Source organism: Perca fluviatilis, chromosome 23 (genome assembly GCF_010015445.1).
Source record: "Perca fluviatilis chromosome 23, GENO_Pfluv_1.0, whole genome shotgun sequence".
NCBI lineage: Eukaryota > Metazoa > Chordata > Actinopteri > Perciformes > Percidae > Perca > Perca fluviatilis.
This window is the reverse complement of record NC_053134.1, coordinates 15,346,458-15,358,101: the sequence shown is the minus strand read 5'-3', so window position 1 is coordinate 15,358,101 and position 11,644 is coordinate 15,346,458. Positions and strand designations below refer to the sequence as shown.

Sequence of the window (11,644 nt, the reverse complement as noted above, 5' to 3'; positions counted from 1 at the left end):
CGTTTTAGTGTTTACTCAGTCAAACACACAGTAACGATTTTTCTAGAAAACAGTGCAGAGAGGTCAGTGTTCACATCTATGATGGTTTGAAGTCAAGAGACGATATCATGAGTGTGCCAAGAAACACAAGTGTTAAACATTACACAATCGCAGATCTTCGTTATGTCAGTTATATTTTATGAGTGTGGATATTACTGTAATTTAAACATTCAATGCTGTAGAAGACATCTCGTAACATGATGTTGCTCCACGAGAATCAAACTATGCAACAAGTATCTCCCGAGAACAGAATTGGTCCAAGCATTTCCAAGAAATAAAGGCATTTTTTGGCCCTCGGCGTCCTTTCCGCCCACCAACATCCTTTGCGCCACAGAATGTGCATTCATGTCCTACAGATGTGTGAGCGGGTGCCAATGATTTTGTGTAAGCGCTGATTAAGTTGACTTAAACATTTGTAAGCATGGGACAGCTTTACATACAGTATGCATGGATGTAAATGCCTGCATTAGTGTGTGTTTGTCTGTTCACCATGCTCTCCAGATGTGTCTGTGCTCCATCAGGAAATGCTCCACTCTGGATCTGCTTTAACAATTGACTTTTTTTCTGTTGTAACTCCAGGGACTATTAATGTCGATGCAATGTGCATCTGAATCTGTGCCTGAGTGAGTTGCTGATAGATAGATAGATAGATAGATATATAGATAGATAGATAGATAGATAGATAGATAGATAGATAGATAGATAGATAGATAGATAGATAGATAGATAGATAGATAGATAGATAGATAGATAGATAGATAGATAGATAGTGTGTGGGACTCTGATGGGAAGTCATGTGATGCAGCCTCTCACTAGTTCCTTTATTCGTCCAAGACAACAGCAGACAAAAAGAGCTTTATGGGGGATTTTTGACTTTCTCTCAGCTCCATTTGAGAGCTCGGTTTTCTCTGTCTTTGGATCAGTCTTGTTCTCTTTCTGGTCTTTCACTGGTAACATAACCACATTTTTGGTAAACCTCATGTCATTACTTTCCTTTTCACTGTACCTACATGTACAGAGCCAATCTTTCTCTCTCTGCCTCTGCACCACGGCGCACACAATAAAGTCAGCCATCACAATAAACTAATATTGCTCATCCAAACTGATCTGTTCCTGTTAATTCGGGCGGGAAAAAAAACACTTGTGTGTCTGAGGTAAATGCCCCAGAAAGCCGTTTAATATAATATTAAATATCCATCATTGTGTTGTTGCAATATCCACTCCAGCTGATGGTAAAGGTGTTACTAGTCATAACGACGTTACATGCATTACTGAGAAGCTCTTCATTTGACTTGAGTGATGGGTTTTCTGCTAATTATATGATCCATAACAGCACTATAATGTCACAGTATACATTGGATTTATATTTGCAGTACCTGTACTATGTTCTACTCACAGCATTACAGTAAACATGCTCTCATTTATCAAAGCTATTGTCGATACATACTATTTATTGATAAGTGATGTAATAGTAGGCGTACAGTGTGTCTTTAAAACAAAACCTTACTTAAAGGCCTGGGGTCTAAACACACGGAGCAGTTAATTCTGGGCTACAGACCAGTCACAAAGTGCCTTCAAAACAAAACAAACACTTTTCACCCATTCCTGAACAATCTGTAATACTGTTTCCCCACAAATGATATTAATTAATTCCACCCACACAGATATACAGCCCCTCCAAATGGGCAGGGCCGTTCACCCAATATAATCGGACTTCCTCCCACATACGCCCATGCACAAACACCAAGGGGCTGTGCGCGCAACAAGATGAGAAGTTTCTCTCAGAAACACACATCTCCATAGCATGCGCACTTCTACTTAGGAAAACTTTAAACGGTATTACAAATATTGACGGCGAGTTTAAGCGCAACAACATGGGGAGAGTGAACGTCTGTTTGAAGCGAAGTTACATTATAGTGATAAGTTTGATCGCGGTAAGTTTGTTTTTTTCTTTCTGCTGCTTCTGCAGGCTACTTAAACGAAAGCGGTACCACTTTGTAAGTGTAGATTATTCAACGTATTATCCGTCAAACAGTGGTTGTATCAGATGCTTACATCTACAAGTCGATTATTTCTATTCAATTGTTTTCAGAGCAACTTATTAAATAAGTGTGATATCTTATTTGGCCTTATATTGGTGCTGCAGTTGTAGCCTATGAAACGAGAGGAAGTGTAGCTTGTTTTAAGAAAATGCAGACGTTTAATTTGAAAAATCAAAACATGTTGGAATAAATATTCAGTAGAGAAAGTGAACCCCCAGTGGATAAAGGGGGCATTGTAAATAGCTAAAGAAATCTCTCCAGATTATGATAAGCAGTTGTTGTTATTATTAATACCTTAATACGCTAATAAAACAGCCTTTTGATAACATTTGATCATATAGAGTAACAGGAACCTAATGCATGACTGCTTTCTTAATACTATGGGCTACATAAAATCTGAATTTGCATGGGTTTATAACCTAAAATTTTGTTTTTATTCTTCATACCTCTCTCTTCTTCATTATTATTATTACACACAGTAGGCTACAACATGTGGTTTTGCTTGTGTCCTCCAGGTACAACTGTCACTGTTGTTTTTGCGAGGCTGGCGGTTGCCTCTGTTGTTTAGTAGGCCATTGAGCCTGTACATTCACTACAAAATGGGACCTTCTTAACATAATGTGTGAGCTACTCTTTCTTAAATATTTCAACTGTAGGTTGGATAAGTTGTTTGAAGACGTCCCTTTTGGGCTGTGGAAACTATTTTCTGGCAATTCTTTTTGTACTACACAATGAACGACGTTGCTATGCATTGGACCTATACTGTATGGCCCTGAACGTGATGCTGATGAAGATGATGATGAAGTGTGTTGCTGCTGTTGCAGGTTGGCAGTGTTTTGCTGTTGGGATGCACTCTGTTCAACCACGGATACTACTACCAAAATGAAGAGGTAACACTTAGTTCTCGTACAACTTCTCATACAAGGGATCATATTATGGTTTTGCATGTTTTAGCCTGCCACAATGTATTCTTTAATAGTATCAAGGGCAATTTTAAAATGTTCTTGTTAATCAGAGTGCCGTATCAGCATTAAGCCAACCCTAACCCAAAAAAAGTCAATCAAGCTACCGTAAATAACCAATAACAGGCTGTGCTCCGGCCAATGGCTGAGGTCATTTGGCATGTGGATTGAAACATAAAAAAAAACTCTCTAATTGCTAGTGTGCCATTGAGCTAGTGCCTTAGGTTGCTGGCCCCACAATATAGTTAATCAGCTTCAACTATTTTGCAAACAATTCTAGGCCTATTTAAAAGGTATGCATTTTTATGCCGTTCCAGCCATCCCTTAGCAGACTATTGACAAAACATGTAAGCAAGTTTTAAGTGTTTTTATACAGAAATGAACTTGCAAATCTAAAGCTCTACAGCCTGCATTTGAAAATTGTAATTAATTGTAAATTATGCATAATTCAAAACTTTAAAAAACACTGGTATGGTCCTTTTTACTAAATGTGTTGTATGCCTAAAGTTAGCTCCTCAGTTTATTTCAAATTTGTATTGCTGTTTTTTAGCGCTGTATGCATACACATACAGTAATAGCATACTCAGTGACTGAGTGGTGACCTGTCAAACTTCATTCAAAAAGTCACTCCAGCTGAAATCTTCTTTTTTCCATTGAAAGCTTTATATGTGTATTTTCCTCAAGAACAACACACAACTCAAATATTAGCACTGGAATAACTCTGTGTAGATATTTGCCTAAACTTACCTTGACATTCATAAAGTTTTTACATAGTTGCAATCTGTGTAGAAACTGCCAAGATTGACCTTAGGAACTAAAAGCAACAATTCAGATACTCCAGCATCGTGCATGCATGCTGTTGTCCCTGTTCACCAAGCCTGCTGACCTGGTTCTCTGTTGGTTTTCTCCACAGATGGAAGAGGCGTTTCTTACAGGCATTCATGCCTTGTATATTATTTCCACCATAACTCTGGCCTTGACCATCATTGGTGTGTATGGTGCCTGCAAAGAGAAGAAGTGGGCGCTTATAACGGTGGGCAAAGAAAAACACTTTTTTATTGTTATTAGTAGTAGTAATAATCATGTATAAATGTACTAAATCTGCTTGTGTGTGTGTGTGTGTGTGTGTGTGTGTGTGTGTGTGTGTGTGTGTGTGTGTGTGTGTGTGTGTGTATACGTGTCTCAGTTTGCAGTTGGAATGATCCTGGGCAGTCTGTTCATGATTTTCATAGAAGTTGTCGGACTGGCTGTGCGACCAGAGGTATTACGAAGTTAACTTTGAAATATTGAAATATGTTGTCCCATGTGACATTTATTTTAGACCCAGTATAATATGGACTATATACAGACTATTGCTAGCATCAAAAATGTATTCCTGATTAAGTAATACACCAACAGGAAAAGGCTCTAGTTATTTATTTTACAGTGGTCACAACCCCACCCCACTTAGTTATTATTGCTACACCTGTCCATTTTAGCTTACCATTCTTGCATAGCACATATGCGGTTCACAGTTATAATAATGGCAGAGTTACCCCTTGAAATTCATAGTAATATTTGAAACAATGGGTATAAGTTAAGTAAACTAAAGTAGCCCTATTATTTCTAGCTGACAACGTGAATTTTGTCGGCTAAAATTGCAAATAAAACAGGCTAACGATAAGTCGCTACACACATTGGCAAATCTCAGGCCTAGTAGGAGTGTAGCAAAAGTCACCTGTAATGAGACATAGACTTTTTTTCTTCTTTTTAAAAAAGAAATGTTTATTAACATTTTTCACAATTAAAGTTAAAAACTTACAGAAGTGTACATTGACCACTCAAGTCTACAATGTGTCATGTGATAGAAAAAAAAATTTAATAGACAAACAGGAACAGCAAACATAAGTCAAAAGAAGTTAAATTTAAAAAAAAAAACATTTGATTTCATACAATCATTCCAAAAATTATATATCAAATGACTGCTTCATCAATTAAATTTAAGATAATGTCATTGTATTACAGTTTTAGCTCACATTACGAGGTTTACATTAGTCAGCATTCAACCCTCCTCTTCATTCGTTAGCTCCGTACCTTTCACGAACAAATTAAAATGCTCCCCAAATCCTCTCAAATAATTCTTGCTTCCCTTTCTGTACATGTTATTTTTTCCAGAGGAAAGGTTATTAACATTTGCCGAACCCAATATGTAACAGTCCGTCTGCTTGTCTTTTTCCAAAATAATGCAATTGATTTTTTTAGTGTGCAAAAGACACAAATCAATCATTATTTGTTCACTTTTTGTGTACTTGTGATCTTTGGGGTAGAGTCCTAAAATAAAAATAAAACTGGGTTCATCAAAACATCTTTTAAGATAATCTTTTCTATCTTTTTTTTAATTTCCTCCCAAAAAGCTTTGACCTTACTGCATTGCCAAACATAGTGAAATAGTGTACCCTTTTCCATCATGCATTTTATACGTAGATCTGGAATGTTACTGTTATATTTATTTAATTTAACTGCCGTGATATAGGTTCTCATAGTCCATTTATACGGTAACAGTTTAAACCTTGTGTTGACTGGGAGTGAGCCTTTGTGCATATTGATCCCCAGTCCTCTGAAGAGATCTCTTTTCCCATGTCTTTACTCCATAAATTCCTTTAATTTGAGTTCTGTGGTGAATAGGACACTAATAACTCATACAGCTCGGATATAGCACCTTTACTTAAACTGTCCTTAGACATCATTTTTTTTCCAAGTTGGATGTTATAGGTTTGGTTATAAGACTATTTTGACTTGTTCTTATGAAACTTCTGAGTTGAAGAAATTTAAAAAATATATTTTTTATCTATGTCATACTTGCGTTTGATTTCTTCAAATTACATCATATTATCTGAGTTGAGCAGGTACAAGTCCTGAACCTTTTCTAATCCGAGACATAGACTTTGTACTCATAATTTAAAAGGACGTTAACATTGAGTTTTTTGAGTACATATTTTCAGATTATTTAACACATAGAAATATAATTCACATTTACAGATTAGTGCACCACAATACACTTTCACAACTCTCTACACACATTTGCAAATGATATTGCTACAATAATACCCCTGATATAGGTTACCAGTAGGTAGAATACTACAGGCCTTGTGCAATTTACGTATGTTAGAGCTGATAAACCCACTGTTTAATCCATTCCTTACATTTTACTTTTGTGTTTTTGGTTTTGGAAAAGCAATAAAAAAAGACACCACCTCCAACTCTGTAGATAACGAGTATTGGTCTACCAGTAGATACCGTTTTGCCAATGGCAGAATCTAGAGCTTGACAGACCTGCTGTGCCTAGTTGTGGTTGAAAAACATACAATAATATTTTCAAATTGCTAGTTGTCTAATTTTTTTAATTACTTTGTTTTGTTGCAGATGGCTGAAGGACTAAAGAGCCAATACCTACATATGCTGCCGCTAAATAATGCTAGTGAGAGCTTTATAGACAACATGAATGAAATACAGAGGCATGTAGGTAACCTTGTGTGGGTGTGTGAGTTTCTGTATGCGTTCAAGAATATTTTTGTCTAATCATTATTTTTAATCTCATACAGAAGCATTTCCAAATGCTTTTTAAAGTGATGAACCAATTTATAACACAGACATACAGCACACATACACACACCACCACCAACAAAAACATCTTGCAGTTGAACAGAGAAAAGACTACATTTCTAGTGCAATCCAGTAATCTTTTCTGTTGATGACAAAGGTGACAAAGTGTTTCTGAGGCCATTATTTGTCTAAATATGGATGCAAAAATAAATGCATGTGTATCTTCCTTCTCAGTTGCAGTGTTGTGGATTGGATCAGGGCTACCTGGATTGGGACTACCACATCCCAGAATCCTGCCTATGTGATGAAGAGTCCACTAATCCATGTGTAAGTATGAAAGCTCAATTTCTGAACCTCTTGTGTACTAAGACCCACTGATTTATAGTACGTATTGGTAAAACTCAAAGAATATTGTTTATCATTGTGTCTCGATTAACATGGCGAAAAAGTCAGGGCCACTATGAGGTTGACATTTGTGGTTCAGAGTGGAATGTCTCATCTCATCATCATTTTTGGATGAATTGTCATGAAAGCTAGTACACACGTTAATGTTTCCCTCAGGATGAATTGTAATAACTCTGGTGATCCCTGATCCATGTCTGTGTATTCTAGGTGGCAGCTCCTAGAGACAGCAGTCTGTTTGAGCACATGGTCAATGATCAGCCCATCATGATTTATAATGAGGTAATAAAAACATTCAAATTAAAATGTTAATTTCTAGTTGCAGGTTAATGTGCAAACTGGAGACGGTCCTTCCCCCGATAAACGCCCACATAAGTCGTTGTTCAAGCAGCAATTACGACTTATATTTACGTTAAAAATGGCGGTGCCCTCTAAGAAATGTAGTAATTGTGACGGGAGCAAAGCAGAAAGTAAGCTGACGAAGTATAAGAGCGCCAAATATCCACGTAAGGAGGTAGTTTAGGATGGTGGATGGGTCAAACAAACAGAGGACTTTCACCCAGGAGACCAGGGTTTGTGTCCCGTTTGCGAACTTGCATTGGCAAAGGAATGTCCTGCCTACTCTGCATCTGATTGGCTTACCCTGGTATTCTTACCCTTAACAATCTCATTCCTTATGCCTAAACCAACAAGGCAACAAGGGCTAGCCAATCAGAGTCAGAGTAGGGCGGGACATTCCTCCGCCATCCTAGAAAACGCAAATTTGAGTCCCATCTGGAAATAAAAGTAGACAGGGTTTTTTTTTTAACTTTACAGAACAAACGGAGCTACGTCACGTTTTGCGTCGCATGCGTAACCAGAAGTGAAGTAACGTTTGATTTGAACCCATACCACAATCTTTTTCTAAACTTAACCAAGTAGTTTTTGTGCCTAAACTCAACCAAACTGTTGTTTCATGTTAGCATGCTTAAAACCGTAACCGTTACGTTCTCTGGTTTAGATTTTAGAACGGAAAATGCTCTTATGTGTCGTTTTTCCTGCCATCGCTAGGGCCACTAATTAATGAAAGGCTGCGGGTCTAGTGAACACTGTTGTGCATTGCTACATGGTTGTTTTTACAAAGCCTCCTCATAAGAAGGGAAGGTAATATATCCTAATCATTTTCTATAAAATATTCTGTTGTCTAAAACTGTGGTTTCCTGCCTTTTTGGCTTCTAACCCCTTAAAATGAAGCAATGTTGATTGATCTGCTCTCCTGTTTCAGCCATGCATTCCATTCTTGATTGAACATGGAATGAAGAGCATACATACTGTATGTGGCATATTTCTGGGAATCACATTATTCTGGGTATGTACTGTCAGTCTATGTTTTTGCCTCTATATTTATCTACTCTACCTTATCTACACAATCCCTTGGTCTTCTTTTACACTTTTCCAGCTCTCTCCACACATTAACCATTATTCACAGCTATTGATATCATTTCGTCTGGACTAACTCTTCTGGGGCTTTTGATTATATCGAGGAGTCATGACACTGTAGAATATACAGTGTAGATGTTCAAGTTGCCATATTTTTCTGAGCACTTCAAAAATTCTCTTCCATTAGGGCTTAAAAGTGGAGGTTCAAAGTTCATTTTTGATCTTAGAAACAGCAACTGACAAAACAATCTCACCTCAAGGTCCATTTAGCAGCTGTTCTAGAGCTTTGGGATATTTTGATTCACAGTCCTTTTCCCTTAAGGGAATGGCCAGTATTATTGAGGTGGGAAGTGTGGTTGAACCTTATTCACTTTTAAAAAAAACGCAAGGCCCTCCCCAACTTATTCAACATTTTCAATGGACCAACTCCTTGACTTAGAAAAATGCAATATCCTCCCGACTAATATCTTAAAACAATGTAACAGTGGTGAAGATTACAAAGTAAAACAGGGTTTTCCGCAGGGTCTCAAAAAGTTTAAAAAAGTCAAACATTTCAAAATCAAATTTTAAGTGAACTAACTTATTGGAATTTAGATTCATCAGACCCCCAGAGTAGATAGTTACCCTTCTCATTTCGCAGGATAACGCTGTTCACTGGCCTGCAAGATTAGCTTAGCCCAGCACAGATCCTGCAGGTAACTGGTTCTCAACTACTTCACTGTTTCGATTAGGTCTAACATAGCCTCCTATTTACATGTGTATAGTAAGAGCGTGTACAAAAATAGCTGTAATGAGACACAGCCGCCTTTATCCCTAAACAAACCAGGAACTATATTCTCAGACAGGCTTGCTGCGAGCATATCACTACGCCAAGTACTATATTCTTCCGCCTGAGAATATAGTTCCCAGTTTTTACGGATAGAAGATGGCTGTGTCTCATGTTACGTTGTTTTTTGTACACGCGGACTCTACAAATCACAACATGTAAATAGGAACATGCTTGCGTATTTTGTCACGTTCGAGCAGTAGGATTACTGGAACCATTCACCTGCCTGTTCTGTTATGGGCTGATGCCGCTGGAGCCGTCAGACAGCTTTACAGCACGCACGGAGATGAGAAGGGTATGTATCGACTTGTCTTACTCTGGGGGTTACGGTGAATAAGCTAAATTCCCAATAAGTCGGCGTATTCCTTTAAATAGGTCTTAATTTCCTTGAATCACTGTAACGCTACCTCTAATGCTCATTGAAATGTTCCAGCAGCGCTTTACAGCAGTCCTATAATGCCAATGAGCAAATTGGGGAATTTTTTCAGACAATGTTTCTGTACTCTGACTTCGTTTTTGATGTTGTGATATAGGTCTTAAATTGCATTCATAATGGTCTTAAAAAGGTCTTAAAACTTCTTAATTTTGACTTAGTGAAACCTGCAGAAACCCTGAAAAAACTGTGTTTTCTGTCCTTTTAGATTTTGTCAGTGGTGTTGTGCATCTTCATCTTATGTCGGTTGAGTAAGAAGGAAGATATCCCTGTAGTGGTCTACAGTCCAGAGGCTAAAGCAGGCAACTACACCACTTTGACAGACGCTGCAGAGTACACCTGATTGGGATTGGTACAATACATTGTGTTTTTATGATGTTTGAATATATCAGAAGTTGCTTCCAACAACTGAAGTTGCATATTGTTTTTCTTAAATGATTTGTTTGGGTAGTATGTATTTGTTTTGGTTTTGCCATTTAAACCATTAAACCTTTATTCATTTTTGTATCCCGGAAGATGCATGTTTTTACAATGGTAAAGTTATGGGCTATGGTCAGAAACAGCACATACTGTACTGTGAATAAGTATTTTCTTTGTTTTAAATAAATTAGATGAAAACTAAGATACATACACGGCATATTAAGTCTGAGACCTACACCCTTCTGCTACATAAGATATACAGTAATACTGTAGCGCATCTCTTTCCACTGTTTTTAATGGACATTAAATGTGTGTGCTAAGCAATAAATACATAAACTTTTAGAGTGGTATTTTCATCCCAGATTAGAATCATAATGTAAGACCTTTTTAAGCCAAGAAGTAAGCAGGAAACTGAAGCGTATTGTAAGAGGTGGAAATAGAGTAAATTCAATTGAGATGGTTAAAGAAAATGTTTTTTTTTTTTTATAGCACTGATGAAGATATGACTGCAGAAATATTTAGGTTATGAAAAACCTAAATATTCCAAACGCTCTACTTCTGGGATTGCTCCGTTGCCTTCGGAAATTCCGCCAAATTTAACTCTTTTCAGCCGGATGTCCGTTACCTTCCATTTAGTTTGTGTTGGAATTTTAAACTCTGGTGGATTTATGAGGACTATGGTTAACTGCTCCTCAGATCTCTGCAGGGTAAATCCAGACAGCTAGCTAGATTATCTGTCCAATCTGAGTTTTCTGATGCACGACCAAGAACATACACATGTTCCACCAAAACAAGTTTCTTCCCAGGGCTGTTTTTATATTTGCATTGTCAAAACTCTAAATACAATCCTCACACCACGTGGTACATTCAGCACACCACTCTAAGTGACCTGCAAAAGGTGATTACTCAATCAAAAGAATAAACTTGTTTTAAATGTAAATAAATCCATCAATGAATAAATGTGTCATCACAACAAAAGGTTCCTTGTGTTCTGCTGTGATACCATCACCTGTCACCTGTTTGTTTTTGGTTGTTCTATATTGTCAGGAAATTACAGTAAATTATCTTAATTAAATCTATCTGATAACTTTTACAACAATACCACATAACTATTATGTATCTAATATATGTGTGACAGGTTATTGTGATTTCTTTATTTTGCACGTAGGGATTTACACAATGAACGTGAGTATAATTGCATTTGAGAGTAATAGGATTTAATAGCAAATAAATGCAAATACATTTTAATCCGCAAGGCTTACTCAGTGCATTTTGTGCCAAAGCAATTAAAAATGACTATAGTCATGTGAACAACTGACCAAATGTTTATATAAATAGTCATATAGTTTGACAAAGTTTAATAGTCATTCGACAATTGTGCCAAACGATTAAGAAGAACGGAAAGTAGACAGGGAGGACTGACCAGTTGCTCCCAGTTACGTCATTAGCACCTCAGCCACAGACCTGCATGTTCACAAGCAAACATCAGTGCAAGGACACAAGGCAACAGCCAGTATTT

The 11,644-nt window shown here is 37.3% G+C and overlaps 1 protein-coding gene across 2 annotated transcripts; it reads left to right on the top strand.

The window, feature by feature from the left end:
* Window positions 1–1,764: 1,764 nt before the first annotated feature.
* On the top strand, window positions 1,765–11,103 carry LOC120553643 (tetraspanin-8-like). Of its 2 annotated transcripts, XM_039792279.1 has the most exons (9): window positions 1,765–1,973; window positions 2,906–2,971; window positions 3,957–4,076; window positions 4,230–4,304; window positions 6,446–6,541; window positions 6,860–6,952; window positions 7,238–7,309; window positions 8,292–8,375; window positions 9,914–11,103. In XM_039792279.1, exons 1-9 carry the CDS (start codon window positions 1,914–1,916, stop codon window positions 10,046–10,048), a joined length of 801 nt encoding a protein of 266 aa, XP_039648213.1. In that variant the 5' UTR covers window positions 1,765–1,913; the 3' UTR covers window positions 10,049–11,103. The 2 variants fall into 2 exon arrangements, with proteins under 2 accessions (XP_039648213.1, XP_039648214.1); XM_039792280.1 differs by lacking the exon at window positions 8,292–8,375.
* Window positions 11,104–11,644: the final 541 nt, after the last annotated feature.